This window comes from Rhodamnia argentea, chromosome 8 (genome assembly GCF_020921035.1).
Source record: "Rhodamnia argentea isolate NSW1041297 chromosome 8, ASM2092103v1, whole genome shotgun sequence".
Taxonomy (NCBI): Eukaryota; Viridiplantae; Streptophyta; class Magnoliopsida; order Myrtales; family Myrtaceae; genus Rhodamnia; species Rhodamnia argentea.
This window is the reverse complement of record NC_063157.1, coordinates 25,699,687-25,719,013: the sequence shown is the minus strand read 5'-3', so window position 1 is coordinate 25,719,013 and position 19,327 is coordinate 25,699,687. Positions and strand designations below refer to the sequence as shown.

General features: G+C 40.3%; 2 protein-coding genes across 3 annotated transcripts; one reads left to right on the top strand and one right to left on the bottom strand.

The window, feature by feature from the left end:
• Window positions 1-970: 970 nt before the first annotated feature.
• On the bottom strand, window positions 971-9,950 carry LOC115735327 (NAD(H) kinase 1). The gene is made up of 11 exons (XM_030666526.2): window positions 9,784-9,950; window positions 7,927-8,080; window positions 7,698-7,817; window positions 6,589-6,791; window positions 5,929-6,042; window positions 5,637-5,731; window positions 4,323-4,429; window positions 3,781-3,854; window positions 2,262-2,340; window positions 1,807-2,114; window positions 971-1,537 (listed from the first exon to the last, which is right to left on the bottom strand). The coding sequence occupies exons 1-11, from the start codon at window positions 9,808-9,810 to the stop codon at window positions 1,229-1,231; spliced, it is 1,590 nt and encodes a 529-aa protein (XP_030522386.1). The 5' UTR covers window positions 9,811-9,950; the 3' UTR covers window positions 971-1,228.
• A 4,855-nt stretch (window positions 9,951-14,805) lies between these two features.
• LOC115735528 (protein TRAUCO) lies at window positions 14,806-17,451 on the top strand. Of its 2 annotated transcripts, XM_048284438.1 has the most exons (3): window positions 14,809-14,954; window positions 15,047-16,101; window positions 16,952-17,451. In XM_048284438.1, the coding sequence occupies exons 2-3, from the start codon at window positions 15,090-15,092 to the stop codon at window positions 17,215-17,217; spliced, it is 1,278 nt and encodes a 425-aa protein (XP_048140395.1). In that variant the 5' UTR covers window positions 14,809-14,954; window positions 15,047-15,089; the 3' UTR covers window positions 17,218-17,451. The 2 variants fall into 2 exon arrangements, with proteins under 2 accessions (XP_030522666.1, XP_048140395.1); XM_030666806.2 differs by having other exon boundaries at window positions 14,806-16,101.
• Window positions 17,452-19,327: the final 1,876 nt, after the last annotated feature.

Sequence of the window (19,327 nt, the reverse complement as noted above, 5' to 3'; positions counted from 1 at the left end):
GCAATATAGGCCATATTATTCAAAACGGCGTGATTTAATGGTAATAATTAAACCATTGGTCAGAATAATCAAGGTCGGGCTAATAATTTGGCAGATCAGAATGGTCGATAGACTGGACCGATGCCAAGTACTGAAAATATAAGGCTAGTCTATGCAATTATGCCACCAAATGTGGCAAAACATTCGCCGTTGGTCTGATGTGCCAATTAATCTCAACTAAGACAATTAGGTTAGGCTAGACCGGCGTTGCCAAAAAGGCAGCAAGATGAACAACAAAACCTGCAACTGACTCCTGATCAGTTGGTGGTAATTGTCACTAGCTCATGTAAAAAGATTACCAACTCTCTTTTGAGTCCATTTATCAATGTTTGTTCGATTGTAAATTTAATACGTTGGAAAAACTTCTCCTTAACTGGGCCTAGGATTTTGACCCCCAAAAAAAAAAAAAAAAACTGGGCCTAGGATAAGAAGAACACCAAAATAGAAAACACAATGATTGAGGCTTTCGTTATGAAACTCGCTCAGCAGGAGCAAGAAAAGAAGGACTCCGAATGAGCTAATTCTACTAGTTCCCAAGTCAGATTGCTCGATTTATCTAATCAATCTAGTGGTTATCATACACTTGTCAGAACACTTAACACTATATCAGTAACTCGTAGCATGGCAAACAGAGCGCTTTTTGTTTACTTAACACTACACCAGCATTTACCCGAAAAAAAACTACTCCAGCAACTCATAACATGACAAACAGAGTCCTTTTTTTTTTTCCTTCTTTTGGCCGAGTGTGGTCTTGAAGAGCTTTGATCCTCCAAATCACATCTTTTCTAATCGGGAAGTGGAGAATGGTGCAATTGTAGCTCTTCCATTATCTCCCAAAGAAGCATGTAATGAACGCAAGACAATTGGTTAAGGATGATTTAAGTTTCCAATGCTATTGAAATACAGATACCTTATATGGCACGCTTAAATACTTGAGCTTCATCTGATCCAACAGATTTCAAAGAATATGAAGTAATACTTCATGTACACTTACTACTCCAGAATTTTAAACATCTATCTGCTATGAAGGCACTCCCTTCACTTCAGGTGACAACTACGAGTAAGATGTCACAACAGCTATAGACACTATTGTGAACTAGCAGATTCCACGGGAATCACTTTCTTTTTAACTAACATAGCTCGTTTTTGTCGGCCGATACCTAAACTACATATATTGGGGAGAAAACACTCACAGTTCTCGTGGACCATCAAATGACTGGGTCTTTCTCAGATTCCAATGGAGGCCATCTTGGATGCTGCGCAAGAAGTCGCTGGTGGAATCAACCAGACAAGCAGTAGGGACAGGCCATGGAGCCATGCTACAGATGAGTGCATCCCCAGCTTCTAACTTTTTCCTGTCCTTGCCATCGAATGATGCCCACGCGGGACTTCGGCTGTTGAAAGGTACTTGCACCCGAATAGTGACATGTTCGGGTAATATCAATGGCCTAAAGGATAAGGAATGAGGACATATTGGCGTAAATAGTATGCCGGGAACCTGCAAATCGACACAGCAGATTCAGCAGTGCTGACTTGCCAGTAAAAAAATATGTTCCCCGATGGATGATGCTTGAACACTGTATGTGGAGAGGTTGTAGTTCATATGCAATTAATTCATCATCGTCTAGAAACAAATTTCTTTTCATTTTTCAGAGAGCCTTCGGGTTCCCAAGTCTACACCTTTGAGGATTGGAAGACAAGCATCTATGAAAAGTAAAGAGCAATCTTCTAATTGAATGCTATATTCGAAAAGAAGGTTTGTAATACCTGTGGATGAACCATTGATCCTCCAGCTGCTAATGAATAGGCAGTGCTGCCAGAGGTAGTTGACAAGATTAGCCCATCTCCTTGTACCAAAGTGACATAGGAGTCATCACAATAGCACTCCAAATTTGTGAGGTATGATGATATTCCCCGATCAATTGTGACTTCATTTAAAACGAGTATCGGTTCTTCTTTTTCGTATTCACTTCTAGCCGAATCCCTGACAACGAGACACTGCAACCGATGCCGTAATGTTATGCTGATTGGACCTTTAAGAATCGAATCCAGGTATTCTTTGTAGTGTTCACTGTCTGAAGTATGTTGAGGATCACTTTTTCAAGTCATCAACCAGTGAGAGAGTTTTCAGTTTTTAGTTGATGGCATCTTGTGCATTCCTCATACTTGGTTCATTTCATGCCAAAAAGGGTATCCAAAAACTTTTGAAAAGCAAAGGATACAGAAAGGGGTCATAAAGCCCAAGGACCCTAAAGAAAAGGGGACAACGGGGGGCACTGGTCCTTTGAACACTGATGCCGCCTGCAAATAAACAGAATTTGCATTTGCTACTCAAGATTCAAATGAAATTCAATAGGAACATCAGAGGTACAACCAAGTACTATTTCACCATGGAAGTATATGTTCATCTAGTTGACAAATGAAAAACGGAAATAATAGATGAATATGCATGGTCTCAAGTTTCAGTGAAGTGATCCTCGAGATCCCTGCATTGAAAAGCAACAAGAACATACAACTTGTCTATCATATGGGAAGATGGATGGTTAAGCACCGAAAATGTCCAAACTGAATGGATGCTACCCCTCGGCCCCTCAGGATTTCCCATTTTGTTTCCAGTCAGTACTCCTCGGGGCTAAATGCTGAGCGCTGCTCTAAGGGCCAATTTAAAGGGGAACTGGCGGAAGAGGCTTTTAAGGACTACATAAAGGCATACACGATGCTTAAAGCCAATAAAGAGAACATGGAATCTTAGACAAATGACCTATATAGATTCACAGCTCGTGTTGCATTACCTAAAGTTGCCTTCTCTTCTCTGGTTATACAATTTTCGATTCTTGCTGAATTGGCTTTTAGGATAACCCTTCCTTTCCCATATGAGATTGGAACGACATTTGGAGAGTCTCTAAGTCAATAATCACCTTTTTGGGCGTACGCATATGAAAACGTGGAAAAAAGAAGAAGAGGGGGGGGGAAGAAATGCCAAGGTTTCATAGCCGGAATTCTTTATGAAGAACAAAATAGAGATATTATATTATCGATATTTGTATATAATATAAGATATCTATAAACACACATTGTGTACAAAATTTCATATAAAAATAACAGAAAATTAAGAGGAGGATTTAAATATGTGAGGCTGAGGAATTTACCACCCTAAAGAATGGTCTACTGGACTGTGCTCCAAAATGCTATAACACATAAATTCAAAGCATGATATAATTTTGATATAGGGGATGCATTGATATTATTCTTCTTGCAATACTTTGATTGATTTAGTGGAAAATAAAATTTAAAGAGTTTCTGGAAATTGAAAATGATTACCGTTTTACAAAATAGACAAACAACATTTCCATTTTTGTATTCCATTCAATCCTTGGAAACTTTCGAGTAGAATATGGATACTGATCATCAACGCTTTCTTCATTTGCATTCCAGAGGGGCAAAAAAGACTCCATCTTAGTCAATTATTTCCCTTTTGCTTCCAGGATAAGAAAAGAAAGAAAAAAAGAGTAGATTCATATTTCGTCAAATGTACGTGAATTATCTAAGTATAATGAACTTTGCAATTACTTTATATTGGAAAAACAAGGGGTCTCACACTCAGGCCTGGTTATGATGCTACACTCAGTAACCGACCATGGAAAAATAGCAGAAAAAAGGACTCATCACTGATTATATCGTCAATGACAAATGCATTGCCTTGGGAATCAATGATAAGGAGGGGAAAACAAGCACACATACCCAAAGGACAGTTCCATCCCCGCCAAGAGTGACTACAAGGTCAACTTTCTTGTGCAAGTCCAGAATCTCACTTTCTGAAACAAAATTCAAACAGAACAAGTCAGCGACAATGGCAGCATGATTAGATCATAATTGACATGAGAAACCAATTTGAAAAGCCTGTGAGGTTGAAGACTTGTAATCATTTATTTAGCATCACCAGAGTCATAAGAACAATTGTCTCAAATGATATAGCACAAATCCCACAACGTGTGCGAAGAAGATGGCTTTGAGAGATCAAAATTGATACACATTAAAGGATAAATCTTGCTATTTCAAGTAGAAGTTTGTCGGTTGCACAAAAAGAGTAAAACTTTATCATATCCAATCATTAAAGCACAGCGCAGTGAAAGAGACTTAACATTCTTGCTGAAAAGCTACTCCAAAAGAGAAATGAGAACTGGCAGACACTTATATCTTCAAAAGGTAAAAACAGAAAGACCAATCAATAAGCGATCATAAATTAATTGCATCAACTAGTTGTTATATGTTCCCACACTCACCATCTTGCCAAGTTTGGACAAACTCAAAGGAAGACGAATCAGCGAGAAGCTCTGATCGCACGCGTGGTTCCACGTAAATGTTCAAGTTCTTGTGGTCTTTTAACCATCTAGCAATAGAAAATGAAGGAATTAATTTTTATCAATTGAAAGAATACGCATGAGTCCATGTTTTTTATCACTACTAGTATTTAAAGATGTGGGAGTTTACCCAAATACTAAGGTAAAAAGAACATTGCACTGTTTTTTTTTTTTTTTGCAGGACCTTTTAATTGATCAATGTGGTCCCTAGACTTTTGATAAATGATCAATTTAGTCCTTGTACTACACGTAAATGATCAATGTTGTCATTCCATTAATTCAAATTAATGGAATTTGCTAATTTGGCTTCCAATCCAGTAAGTTTGAACGGTGGACAAAAAAATAACGTTACACAATTATCATCGTAAGATATTCAACTCAAATCGGCATACATAACAGAGTAATCTCCCTCATAAAAAAATGTTGATAATGGTTTTTCCAAATTGAGCAAATTAAATAAATTGTAAAGACTGCCCCGTCTGTCTCCGACATGGACCCGGTGAAATTGAGTTCACCGGAGGATCCGTAATTTATTTAATGATGCACCAAAAGCCAATATACTAAAATAACTTAAATTTGCAAGAAACGAAGGTATTCAAGTACCATTAAGCTGGACAAAACTATAAGCTCAATGTGGACATCTAGACACCACAATCTATATTATCTGACTATATGCCACAAAAGCTGCCGACTCAGCCATAATCAATTGTGATAATTGAAGAAACCAAAAGAAGACTTCTCTAAAAATAAGCACTATGCAACAACAGCCTCATCCAAACGTAAGTCCAGCAATCATTCAGGATGTGAGTATTGATTAAAAAAAAAAAACTAGTTCCGAATTACAATTTGTGTTGCAGTATTACTTGATAAAAAAAAATTACAAAAGCGACTCCGGAGCATCATAAACCAGAACATCATGTCATTATAAGTGAATTTGTCTTCTTTCGTTAATTTAGCCAGAGGAATCTTCTACTAACTTTGTACAGAATGCGCAAACAACATGCACATCACATAAAAGACCATTTTTGTTTCTACTTGTCCTGCCATAGTTTAGTGATTGTATTCAAAGACCACTCGTGTGAGAGAGAAACACCTAGCCAGCAGTTTAACAGGAAATTAGGCAGAAAAGTAGTCACAGAACAGCATCCACACATAGATGTTGCTTTCAATGGTAAATGCCAAGAACAGGTTGAAAGCAATCGAAATGGTGAAACTAAGGATTTCTTAGTTTCAAACCTGACTATTTGCACACATAGGACTCGAACGGACTTTGAATTTGGTTTTGTCATAATAAGCACTGTCTGTGGAGGAGACTCCCACTTCAAAGTAATCTGTAAAGATAATGAGTTTTCCATTATAACAGCAGTGGCACGTGCTCATGTACTATACTATATGAAGCAGTTCATCATAGTAGTCCTATATTATGCAGCATATAATTGCAGAAACGTACTCAAACCAAACCATTCACGTTGGAATATAAATCATAGTCCCCTCTAAAACACTGACTGACCATTAGGAGAAGACATACCTGTTTACTAGTGCGCCCAGCTGTTGTGATATTTCCCTTTTCAAAAGACACGATGTCATGTTTGTGCTGATCACTTCTCTCACCTTTGCACCACCATGAGAGTTTAAATGATGCCTGTCTCAAAAAAGAAGATATGAATTAAACAAAATATCAACAGGCTTACATGACTAAACAAGTTAATATTGCTTGTACAATGACAAAGTTCTTATACAACAAAAAGTCTTCATTTATGAATATTACAAATGGCGTAACCAGAAAATTTGTTTATCCTCCTTGAGATAACACGATGCATATTGTGAGAGAGAGAGAGAGAGAGAGAGAGAGAGAGAGCAACGCCATTAGAGAAGCATGATTTTTGTCATAGTACGCAATCTCAAGAGAGAGAGCAATGTCATTAGTAGAAGCCCCTATGATTTTCATCATAGTGCAGTCTGCATGACCAATGGTTTCAATATGAAAAGGTAGTAATAGGAACGAGGGGTGTCAATATGAAAAGGTAGTAATAGGAACGAGGGGTGTAAAGCTTTTTATCATCCTGGCATCAAGCTATTTTCTACAAGCCTCCCCTATGATTCTGCAGTGATAACTGAAACAACAGGAAAGAGAATTGATGAACAGTGACTCCGTGGGGATAGAGAGGAAAAAAAAAAGAGATTGAACCTTTCTCGTCATTCGGTTTTGAATTGCCCTCGATGCAGAATCGTTTTCCCCGTTGAAGAGAACCTCATGGGAGCAAATTCCATGCTCCGCACAACACCTTTCAGGTTGCTCGTTGGTTTGATTACACAAATCATTCTGGTCATCCAAGTTTTGTGTATTCTTGCAGTGAACATCATCATCATGGTTACCTCCTGATATTTTTTCTGTAAGAGTATTAATAAGGTCTTTTCAAAACACTTAAAAAGACAAAATTGATTGCCAAACCCTATACAGAGTGTAAAAGTTCTCATCCATCTGTCATTTGTTTAAAATTCTTTCCAGAATTTCAATGTAGTTCATCAGAAATGCCTGGTGTCTCCAACAAAACCTAGAGCAAGTATACAATCGTGCCTGGACACCAACTAAATGAAGCTTTCCACTAAGCTTGTGAGTCGCAACTAACATCATTATGTGCATTAACTGATGGATTGACAACGAATATCCCAGAAGATTCAACATATGTTGTTGATCCATATGTGATTTAGTTGATAGGAGTTCATCAAAGTGAATCAAGTCTTCAACGAGGACAAGAAAGGAGAGAAGACGATCATGCAATCACTGGGAAGTGTGATCAGAGAATATTAAAAAATATATGTGACTATTAGATTACCTTATCAGCAAAATGCGGTCAAAGAATACCATAGCAGCAGGTCTTGATAAACAATACTCGATGATGGATGCTCTATCAAAAATGATGTCCATACCAGAACTAATGCACCAAACAGAAGCTTCATGCCTCTTAACCTACAGTTATCCCAGATCTTTCTATCCAATGAAATGGAAGGCTTTACTTGTTTGTACTGTCTCTCTAAGCTGTGTAAGAGATGACATACATATATCTAATTTAGCTGTGTAAAGAGATGCACGTATTCCCAATTTAAATACATACATAATTACATCAGCATGCATATCAAAAAAATGTGAAGCAAAAGGAGGACCAAACAATTTGTGAACATTAGGGACCAAACAGGACACCCCGATGTCTCGGTAAGGCAGCAATTATTAAAAGGAAGAAAGATTAAACTTGAGTTAAACAGGTCGGGCATATTTGCTATGTAATCTCACACAACCTTGTTGTTGAAAGTCCTGATTCCGTGCTCTTTCAAGTTCATACTTCCGCTTCCATTCTGCCGCCTCAGCTTGAGCAGAAGCCTTTCCTTCAGCAGCTTGCCTTAATGCCTTTTGAACAGCTACAGGTTAAGGAAAAGCATTAATTTTAACAAAAAAAAAAAAAAGAACAAGCATTAATTCGTGAGATGTATCTGGGGTTTAAAAATAAATGTAACTGTCAAAACATACTTCCCAAAGCCTCTGCAAATTCCATTAGATGGTCATCGTTATCATGTACAGGAGTTTGTTGCAGAAGCTCCCGGATTGCTATCTGAGAATTTACAAAAGAAGCTGAATCAATAAAACCGCTCTCTGGCTGTGAGCTAGAATGACTTGCATCATCCTATCCATAAATGGCTCGTTCACATTAAGCATGACATAAATAAAGGTGAAAAGCATAACACTTGCTCCTAGTCCATGCTGAAATAAAGGGCAAGCAATGCCAGATTTTGCACATGGGGATGATAATTTAATCCATACGATTTCTTATTTTTCAAATCCATTTCACGTCCACTAATTCCTAATTAATGGTTAGCGGGCATTATACCTGATGGTGGAGTCACCTCTGAAACCAGAAAAACTGTTATCACAGACCAGCAATTAAACAATAGATTGGTAATAGCGCCTGGTAGTGGAGTTATTCAAACAAATGATCAGTCAAGTAACTTCCCCAGAAGAATTGAACATGACAACTCTTCAGACACAAATTCACCAGGAGAACCCTCAACTAGGCACATTTCAAAACATGTTCCATAAACGCGCTTAAAATGATTTTTCTACGCGTCCCCTTGTAGGCAAGTCTAGAAGTCCCAGAAAGCAAGAGCTGTTGGATCTCTCGAGATAGATACCCATTACCATAAAGCTCCAGTTCATAGTACAGTAGCATTCCAGAACACCAAACCATCGCTCGAATACAGAAACAATCCTAACAATGCGACACTATGTATTATCTGTACTATTACATTCCATTGTCAAGTATAGTCCCAAGCATAATTCTAGTTCAGGACGCATCCCTTCACCTGAGCATTAATTCCGTTGTTATTCAACTCCATCCAACAAACCATAGACAGCAGCCTGCCTTTACTTTTGTTCCACGTGTTTGAAGACTGATGTTCCTCGTTCTCATTTTCAAGTCTATGTATTGAATCAGTCATGCTCTATTGCTCTTGCTAATGATTGAATGCTCGGTCAAAACCCGATCGCCACTATGCCCCCCTCCATCGGTGGGCCATGGCTTAGTTTTAGAGGTCAGTTACATGTCTATCTCACTAGCAACTACCTGACATAGGCTATCGGACTATTGAGATTAACCTGAAATCAGAGTTGCCAATGGCACACTGTCTTGTGTGCTAAGAGAAAGTCTTCGGGACAACTCTTCTTTTCTCCGTTCACTCCTCTCATTTAGGTCTTTCACCTAGAACATCAACCACTGATGGATCAAATGGAGTCCAGCCCACTGAGGCCTTATTACCTGTACGTGATGTGTTTTCCAGTTACTTTGTCATCCAATCGAAGCTGGACACTAGCAAGGTAGACAGAGTCGGCAGCTCAACTCACCAAGGCTAGGCTAACAGTTCCTCTATTCCATTTCTCCAAAACAGAAATTGCCCAGAATTTCAAGCTCATAAATTTCCAGTACTACTGCTAATCGCTTGTATAAAAGATTCGACACCCATTTCGTCATCATCAACAAACAAATTAATCGCGCTTTCACAATTTCTACTCCTGGAAGCGGCCGGCCACCACGCGACTCATCAGCACTCCACAGCTCAATGCATCAGTGACCATCACTCGACTAGTTCAAACCAATCGCTAACGAAAAGGAATCAGACGAAGAAAGAAGGAAGAAATAGCTAAACCACAAACGGGAACGAACAACGGAACCCGAACTCCGCATCATTACTCCTCGGGTCGCAACCGTTCCAGATCACCAGCAAGCACTAAACTACTGCAGCTAGATTCGAATCAAGGAGTTCGACGCGAATTGAAGCCGGAGAGAATCAAACACGCACGCATGCCAGCTCAGAGAAAGAGAAGAGAGATTACAGCTGAATTCATCTTGCTCGGAGACATGAATGAGCAATTGGAGGTGACGAGTCACGCAGAGAAAAACAGAGAGAGACTTTGTGAAGCCCTGATGACTGAACCGTCAACGCGCACGGAAATCGGAATCTCTCTTACCAGCAAAACCCAACGCGCACAGAGAGGGGGGGTGGGGGCTTTTGAGAGAGAGATTTAGGTGGGGCCCGGACTCGAATAGTGCGTGCCGCGTGGCGAGGAGCAGATAGTTAACAACCCCCCTCCTGCCCCCCGACATCACACAGAGCGCGGATCTGGTGCGCGTCGCATTACAAAGGACCGTCGTGGGCCGCCCAGCCGTGGCGCGACGCGTGGATAGTCGGCTCTCCTCCTCCCGCGTGTCACGATCGAAGGAGCCGCGAGAGCACACCCGTCGCGCTACGATTGGACAGAGCTCCGTAGAACGGGGGAGAGAAGTGCAGAGCCTCCTTTCCCCGTGGACAGTTTCTGACTTTTTGGGCGGGACGTGTTCGTGTTGTCTTTGACGTGTATTTCTTTCGCGGCATCTTTAAAATTTGGACAACACCTCTTTAAAAATAATTATTACATCGCTTCTTATTAAGGTACATAATATCAACTCATTTCAAATTATTTTCGCGTGTGATGAAAATATTTTCATTTATACATTTTCAATAAATGACGTAAGTGATCCTCTTTCGTAACATAATTTTCAAATTCTGATTTTCAAGTAAAACAGAAATTGAAATTTTTGTTGACGAGTAACTAGCACTGTGATTAAATAAGCAATTAAGGAAATTTTTGTAATAACATTTAAGGTATCGATTTTTTTGTGCGACGGGTGAAATGTGTTTGAAATTATAATGCATGGTCATCTAGTGTTCAAGAACACCAGTTGGTAAAATATTTCCCGTCGTTTCATTTTTTTTTTATAATTTTTGAAATTCCGTTGAGTATCAAACTTATCTCTGATTTTTTTTTTTAATCCTTTTTTGGACCGCGTTTGCATCAGCCATGATGCATGTGCGGGTTAGCTATGTTCCTGCCTCCCATGGTCGTCCGCTGAAAAGGCGACTTTTTTCGTTGTAAGGAGAAAAGTTCCCTTTTTGGTCTTTTTAAACTAATCTACCGGCTTACGACCAAAAAAAAAAAACTAATCTACCGGCTTGATTTGATGTCACGAACATCGATTGTCCTTGGCCTTTGATTTGGTAGTTGGTACTGTCACGATCGCCGTGAGTAATCAATTTTTCGCCCAAGCCACCTCCGCTTTCATCGTGTGCATTCGATGTTTCCTTAATTTGAAAATTAAAGTCGTCATCCTCCTCCTCACACGGAGAAATGTTGTCCCTTTTTTTTATGAGTACCCCCATCTATTTCGTGGATCATTACCATCATCCAACAGCTTAATTCGGAGATGCGGTGATCAATTGCCCTTGGCCTCGATTTGGCAGTTGGCATCGTGATGATCACCGCGGGGTCATCAATTTCTCACCCGATCTATCTATGCCGTTTAGTCACGTGATTCGATATCTTTCCTCTATTTTCTTGATTGGGAAATTAAAATAACTATTGCCCTCTCCGGCCTCGACGCCCCTTTCTATGCTGATGTGAACGTGATTGGTCTCGTCGAACGAGCACGATTGATCTTCCGTTGTGGAAGTTTCGCGCGTGGCACATCGTTAGTAAATATGATATGCAACAAATCAATCTGACTCTTACGTATCTGCATATGCAATAAGAGATTAGGCAGCGGCCATCATTTTGACCGAATGCGCATTTACTATATGGTCCATGGCCAAAAATAATACTTTAAAAGTTTGAAAAGAAAATGTATTGGAATGGGTCGGAAAATTTACTGGGATATATTTACTGGGGGGTAGAATGGAGCTGAGCGAGGGAAGACAAACATCGGCTGGGCGGTAGGGAAAAAAAAACAACAAATCAAGTCAAGGTTCCATCGCAAATTTGCTTTATCTTTCGCTATTGGTCGACCGTTGACCAGAGTTCCGTCGGGGTAGGGGTGTGCATGGTCCGGATTGATCGATTCCCTCGGAAACAGTGGATTGGACCGGAGGTCCTTGGAACTTAATTACGGCGGTTCATCGCTTTTTGTTCAATAAAACTGGTAATTACCGGTCGAAAATACTTCTAAGCCCGAAAAACTCCAAGATTGCTCGATTCTCATTTCTTATGGAAGTAGCTTTTAATGTCGAAGTTAAATTTAGTTTCGCTCAACGGAGGCGCTGAAGAATTGGATGAAGTCGAAGCGAGATTGATTAGTATAAGTTTGTACATACTTAAAAGTTCTTCGACTTCGTCTTTTCGTTTCTTAGGATGCCAACATAGAGAATGCCAATGTAGGAGCAAATTATGTACTTAAAAATTAAAATTAAAAAATTTTCGGTCCGAGCAAGTTGTCCACCCATCCGATTCACCCTTAGAATTGGGAATCGGACCGCCCGGACATCTGTTCCATCTTGACAAACCGAGGACCTCTAGAATCGGACGAAGTCCGTCGATCCGATCGATTCATCTTGCTCACCTTTATCTATCGGTCTTCCCACGAAGTTTAACCAGAAAATATGAGAAATAACAAAATGAAGAAGGTGTGATCGGTGGGCCGGTGGGTTGGAAAAAAAAAAACGATACGCTTAATCAAAGTCAACACGACTCCATTGGCCCATCACAAAAACTGTCCGGTGATAAACCGAACTTGATTTTTGAGTCGCTTTCGGTCAATTTTGGACATTACTTGTATCAAGAGTCAAAACTATCTAACATTTAAATCTTCGTTAAGTTATCACACAAAATCACAATATGTGATCCAACCCAACGAAATGACGTTCGATTTTTTTCGAAGAGAATACTTTGTTTCTCTTCGAACGTAATTGGCCGAATTCACCGACCATTTCGTCTCGCTTCTTTTTATTCATTCTCAGACCATCCTTCACGTCGTCAAAGAACAAGAAAAGTCAAGTGTTATCTATCATTTGACCAAAAAAAAAAAGGTGTTATCTATCAATGGAGCATCCGCTTTTTTCACTAAGGAAAAAATATTTATCCTTACCCATTTTCTCCATTCACTAAAAAGGTAAAAAAAAATTTATCTTTTCGTATTTTTTTATATAACTCTCACTTTACCGTTTTCCTTCTTACGCATCAATTTAACTTCGGACACTTTACGGCCCCGTGCGTGCTCAACACTAGATTCATTGCCCCGCTAGATCTTGTGTAGCAACACCGCTGCTCTAAAAATCAATTTCTAGGCAGAAGTTAATTTTTCTATTGCTGAAGAGAAGTAATTTTTATTTTTTTTTACATTCTTCAAGTGGCTCTAAAATTATTTCTGGATGAAAAAATAAAATTGCGTAACTAGGTGGATCTCTACTCGAGAAGTTGGGTTACTAAAGAGCCCAAGCCTGAACCGACCCGATCCAAGATTTGCTCGGACCGGCCCATCGCAACCCAACTACTTTCGTGTCCCTCTCTATTTCCATGTCGCCGCATTGCATGCTTCTGCCTGTCATCGCTCCTACTCCTACTACGAAACTGGCCTCTCCTCTTTCTTCGCTTCTCCGACCTCTGTCGTAGTGGTGTAATCTCTACAACAACGTTGATTATTGTTTTCGAATCGAAGCTCCAATCACCAGCTTCCTTGTTAATTTGTTTACTTTCCTTCCTTCTTTCTCAAGGCATTCACTCATGGACTCTCAATTAGGGGTGAGCAAAAAAATCATAATCCACCCAGACCAGACCGGACCGTACTCAACCGGCTGATTTTGGAGAGTAACTAGCCGGTACGGTCCGGTTCCTAATTTCAATTTTCTCGAACCGACGGGTACCGGTTCAATTCTCGATTTCTGGTGGGAACCATCCAACCGGCCCAACCGAACCGGTCCTTTTATATAATACAAGTGTATATTCTTTTAATTTGAGTGCATGACTTTGAATATGTATTACTTTATGAAGTATGGAACATGGAATAACTGTAGTGGCACAACGAGATTGCGGCACATTGGTTTAGACTTGGTTAGATAGTTGCACTAAAGTGGATATGTGCCTTTTGGAATAACTTTTGCGAATATTACAATGCTTGTTATCTTGCATATTGAAAATTTTACTCCTTCAACCGCTAGAGATTCGGTCCTTTTTCTTTTTTAATTGATGTTGGTGCTCGTTAGGACCGTAATCGGAATCCAATGGGAAAATGGACTGGACCGGTGGTTCGGTTCTCTAGTAGATCCATGAAACAAGCGGGTAATTTACGGTTCGCGGTTTACGGAACTCGCCCCTAGTAGGCGGTTCTCGATTCTAAGGTGGGAACCAACTATCCTCGAACCAATCACCCCTACTCTCAATAGATACCTACCGAGAGGAAAACACGAAAGAAGAAGGGGAAGAAGAAGATGACGGATAATCGATGAATGCTTCTCTCGCCACTATCGCCACCAATGCACAGCTGCTAGATTTCTGCAGAGCAAGCATCCGCTTTTTCCATTCCGAAAAATATTTATGCTTGCCCATTTTCTCTATTCACTAAAAAGGAAAATGAATAAAAAATTACCTTTTTTATTTTCTTGAGATAACTCTCACTTTACCATTTTTCTTCTTTTGCATCCATTCAACTTCGAACACTTTACGGCCCTGCACGTACTCATCACTAGTTTCATTGACTGCTAGGACCACGCATGACAATATTTCCGTTCTAAAAATCAATTTCTATCCGGAAGTTAATTTTTCTACTTCTGAAAAGAAGTAAATTTTTTTTTTTACATTCTTCAAGTTGCTCTAAAATTATTTCTGGAGAAAAAATTGAGAAGTAGAAAAATGAAGTTGCGTAACCAAATGAATCCCTACTTGAGAAGTTGTATTACTAAACAGATTTCTACTCAAAAAGTGCAGTCATGCACACCGAAACGAGCCCAAGATTGAACCAACCTGGCCCAAGATTTGATCGGACCAGCCCATCCCAGCCCAACTACTTTGGAGTCCCTCTCTGTTTCCATGTGGCTGCATCGTCCCCTTCTGCTCGTCATCGCTCCTACTCCGACTGCGAAACTGCGAAGCGACGACGACGACGACATAGTCTCTCTACCTCTCCTCTTTCTTCGCTTCTCCGACCTCCGTCGTAGTGGTGTAATCTCTGCAACAACGTCGATTATCGTTTCCGAATCGAAGCTCCGATCCCCAGCTTCCTTGTCAATTTGTTTACTTTCCTTCCTCCTCTCCCAGGGCATTCACTCATGGACTCTCCAATAGATACCTACCGAGAGGAAAACGCGGAAGAAGAAGAAGAAGATGACGGAGAATCGATGAACGCTTCTCTCGCCACTACCGCCACCGATGCGCAGCCGCCAGACTCCGCGGAGCAAGCGTCCGAACCCGAGCCTCCCGCCGAGGCTGCGTCGGAGGATTTGTCCTCGGACGAGCCTCCCTCCGACGACACCTTTAAATCTCGGAAGCGAATGAGGGTGGATGATAGCTACGGGGACGGTGAAGAAGTAATGTCTCCCGGGAAACAGAATCATTTGTCGTCGCTCGCGTCTCGTGCACCGGATCAACCACAAGCAGAGCGCGAGCTGTTAGGGGATGATGAGCAATCGGCATTGCGTGAATCAGGTGTTAGTAACGGCGAGGCCAACGGTTTTCCCAGTGGCGGCTTGAAAACTCCAGGCGGGACTGGTTCGAGCGCCGGCAGTGGGAAGAAATCGAAGAAGAAGACCAGCAATGTGTGGGTAACCAAAACTACTCGGAAAGGGAAGAAGAAGAACAAGAGCGGCGGCAATAATAGCCACAGTGTGCCTGCTGAGGACACCGTATTGATAGCTCCTGTCCCTCGGTTTCCGGACAGAAATGACGATGCGCTGGACATGAAAATATGCTTGTCAAAGGTTTATAAAGCCGAGAAAGTAGAATTAAGCGAGGATAGATTGACTGCGGGCAGTTCCAAGGGGTATAGAATGGTGAGAGCCACAAGAGGAGTGGTTGAAGGAGCTTGGTACTTTGAGATAAAGGTGGAGAGATTGGGGGAGACAGGGCATACCAGGTTAGGATGGTCCACGGAGAAGGGGGACTTGCAGGCTCCAGTTGGGTATGATGGGAACAGTTTTGGATATAGAGATATTGATGGGAGTAAGGTGCATAAGGCACTGAGAGAGAAATATGGGGAGGAAGGGTATAAAGAAGGTGATATCATTGGATTTTACATAAATTTGCCTGACGGGGGATTATATGCACCGAAGTCGCCACAATTGGTTTGGTACAAGGGTCAGAGATACGTTTGCATGGCCGATTCAAAAGAAGATCCCCCAAAAGTTGTACCTGGTAAGTTAGCCATTGTTTGCAATTGTGGCACTATATCCAGAGTTATCTTTGCATATCCATGTTCTTCGTCTACTCAGAAGCTGCTATGAACAACTATAGATCTCCACAGGAAGAGAACCATTGTTTTTACAGATGCGTTTGCTGCTTACGCATACTCATTACTTGCATATGTGGCTGACTATTGTCTTGTCTCTATGTCTTTGAAGTCATATATCGTCAGTGAAACAGTTCACAGGTTCAAGAAAGTTACTTATATTTGCAATCAATATTCTTACCTTTTTTTATTTCTTTTCCAGTTTTCGGTTCAAGGATGTTATGTTTGAGTGTCAGCACATTGGAGACATTTGTTTTGCAAGTTTATTCCTTAGTTAATATCTCAAGGAGAAATCTTTTCAGGAGAAGCAGCTGTTCATGATGGTGATGCCAGATAGTTATTCTTTGGTTCATTTGAGGGATTATAAACATATTATTTTTCTTTCTGAATAAACTACAGGAGCCTATGGCATTATGATTGGAAGAGTTGTGCTATAGAGTTTTGTATGTTTGACTCATTTTTTCCAGCAGAAAACCAACATATCATGTGTATCGCCAACCAAAAACATTGCGTCTGGAGCAATATATTCTGTACATCTATAGGGTATATATCTATTAAATGAGGTGGGACATTGCCATAATCGAGATGGACACGGTGATGGAGGGTTTTTCCTATGCCGATGTTGCTATGTTTTTTTTTTTCACTTTAAGAATAGTTTACGTGATTTGTTCTTTGAGAGAGTCTAATGCTAGCCACAGATTGATTTTGAATATTGGTGCTCAGCTTATAATGATGCATATCATCATGTGCATGCAGGAAGTGAGATTTGTTTTTTCAGAAATGGAGTTTGTCAAGGGGTTGCTTTTGAAGATCTGTATGGAGGTCGGTACTTCCCGGCTGCTTCAATGTATACTCTTCCAAATGAACCAAACTCTGTCGTCAGGTTCAACTTTGGTCCCAAGTTTGAAAGCTTTCCAAGTGACTTTGGAGGACGTCCAATTCCGAAGCCTTTGATCGAAATTCCTTATCAAGGGTATGACAGCCACATGGATAATGGTGCCTCCACTGAGCAAAAGCACTGACCAAGAAAACTCCTAAAATTACATAACTTAGGAACCGTTATTGAGACATTGATTTGAGTTTGACATTTGATTGTAATTCTCATTCTTGTGGAACCAACACGCTTGAGGAATGATAAAATTATTTTTCTTCCAAAATGTCTGCATTAATTTCATTTTCTTCTTGTTGAAACGTGTGTCTTTCTGATGAGCTAACATCATGTTATCGGATTGTTTTACTGATTATCACAGGGTTTACAGTATTGTGGTGTTTTTCTTGATGAGTTTATTCCCTTTTCCACTGTGGACTACTTTGTTAGGAGCATTGCTAGGGATGTGGGAAAGTTGGTCCTTGTTATGCACAAATAGTGAGACATCAGAGATGGCTAGGAGGGTTGGGGTTCCCCTCCTGGCGGGCGGGGGGGGGGAGGGAGAAGCGGCGAACAATGGAGGTATATAGTTTTCTTGACAAATAGTAGTTCTGCTGAATATGAGGATAAATTTCATATTCATATTTCTTTTCACCTGATAGTCATGTGGATTACAGGCAATGGTTTCTTCCACTTGTTTGGTCTTGAGCGTGATGTGTGAAATAAGATCGAAGAGAATAAAACAACTCTTCTGGGGTCATTTAGCATCATTTTCACGGAATATGGCTTTTTAGTAGTCTTTTCTATTTGCTTGTCTGCAAAGGAAGTGACAAAGACCATCAAAAGAAAGCTATGAGTGCCCATTGAGCAAGAGAAGAACACATCTGGAGCAATGAGCTGGAAGACTGATTTCTCATTCAGAATTATCGCATAGGTTTTCCTTGTACCTAGTTCATCTTTTTATTATGTCTGCAGTACCATTGCTTGGGGTAATTTTTTAGACAATTCATGTGATAATGTCTTGTGCTGGTGCTGATCGATGGCCCCTTTTGCAAAAGCATGATTGATCTCACCAAGGTAGCACCAGCAGTTTGCACAAGTAAACACAAATAAATCAGGTGGGTCATATTAACCCCCCCCCCCCCCACCAAAACTGTAAATAGGCATGCGGCCCTACTGGTATAAGGATTGGGGGGGTGGGGGGGAGGAGGAGGGGAGGGGACACTAGCATCATAGGTCCGGGGTTGGACTTCGCACTCTGCAAAGAGGCAAAGCAAAGATCTATGAGACATTGCTCCTCTTTTTGTCTTTTGTTAACGCAAGCTTGCATTTTGGAGTCTTCCCTTGACCAAAGGAAATGAAAATAGTTGAATAAAAACTGGAAGTTAAGTGCCCCCCAAGGCTGAAAATATAAATAAGTAGAAGTTGATGGTCCCTATTTCCTTTATTGAACATGCAGTTCGATTCATCGCGTAATTTAGCTCCGGATGCCTTTGTTTTTTTTTTTCCTCCTTCTGGTTTTGAATTGCATTTATTTAGGTTATTGAATTTTCCAAATTCATGTTGCCTCCTTCATAACTTGGAAATTGTTTTGAATGAGATTATTGGGAAGTGGAGAAATTTTGTCATCTGAGTTTCTCTTAGATATCCTCTCTATTCTTGTTCCCTTCTGAACTTGCATTTATAATGGTGTGCGCTATTATTATGCTTTAGATAACCTTGCTTTTAAAACCTTCAAAATTGTGTTACCATTCAATATGATATTTGTTGGAACATATTATGTGATTTTTCCCTCACTTTTTCTCATGAGCTTAGCTAAATTCATCTCCCATCGGCACCTGCAGTTCTTCAGCTTCGCTCTTTTGATAATCAAGTCTCCATTATAAGTTAGCAGGTGGCTCTTTGGGTTTGTGGGAATTTTTTTAGGTGCATGAGATATGATGATCCTTGACAGTCGTTTGTATGACATTTATTTTGGGTACTGAAGGTTACTAAAATTAAGGCAGGAGTTTGAGAGCATTTCGCTGTGAGAGATTCATACTACAACTTGAGTGTACATTTGAGGTATGTGCTCACTTTGTGCTTCAATGCTAATGCAGTAAGTTTTCCTATTGGCGGAATATTCATCCTTTTCATTCAATTATTTGAAGAAAGGGAAGGTTAGGAAAAATAAAATAAAGAAAAGAATGAAACCATGCTGGTGATAGTGCGAGGCTTATTTTGCTCTACATGTGTGCCAATGCACCTCAAAAGTTCCTTTCTGC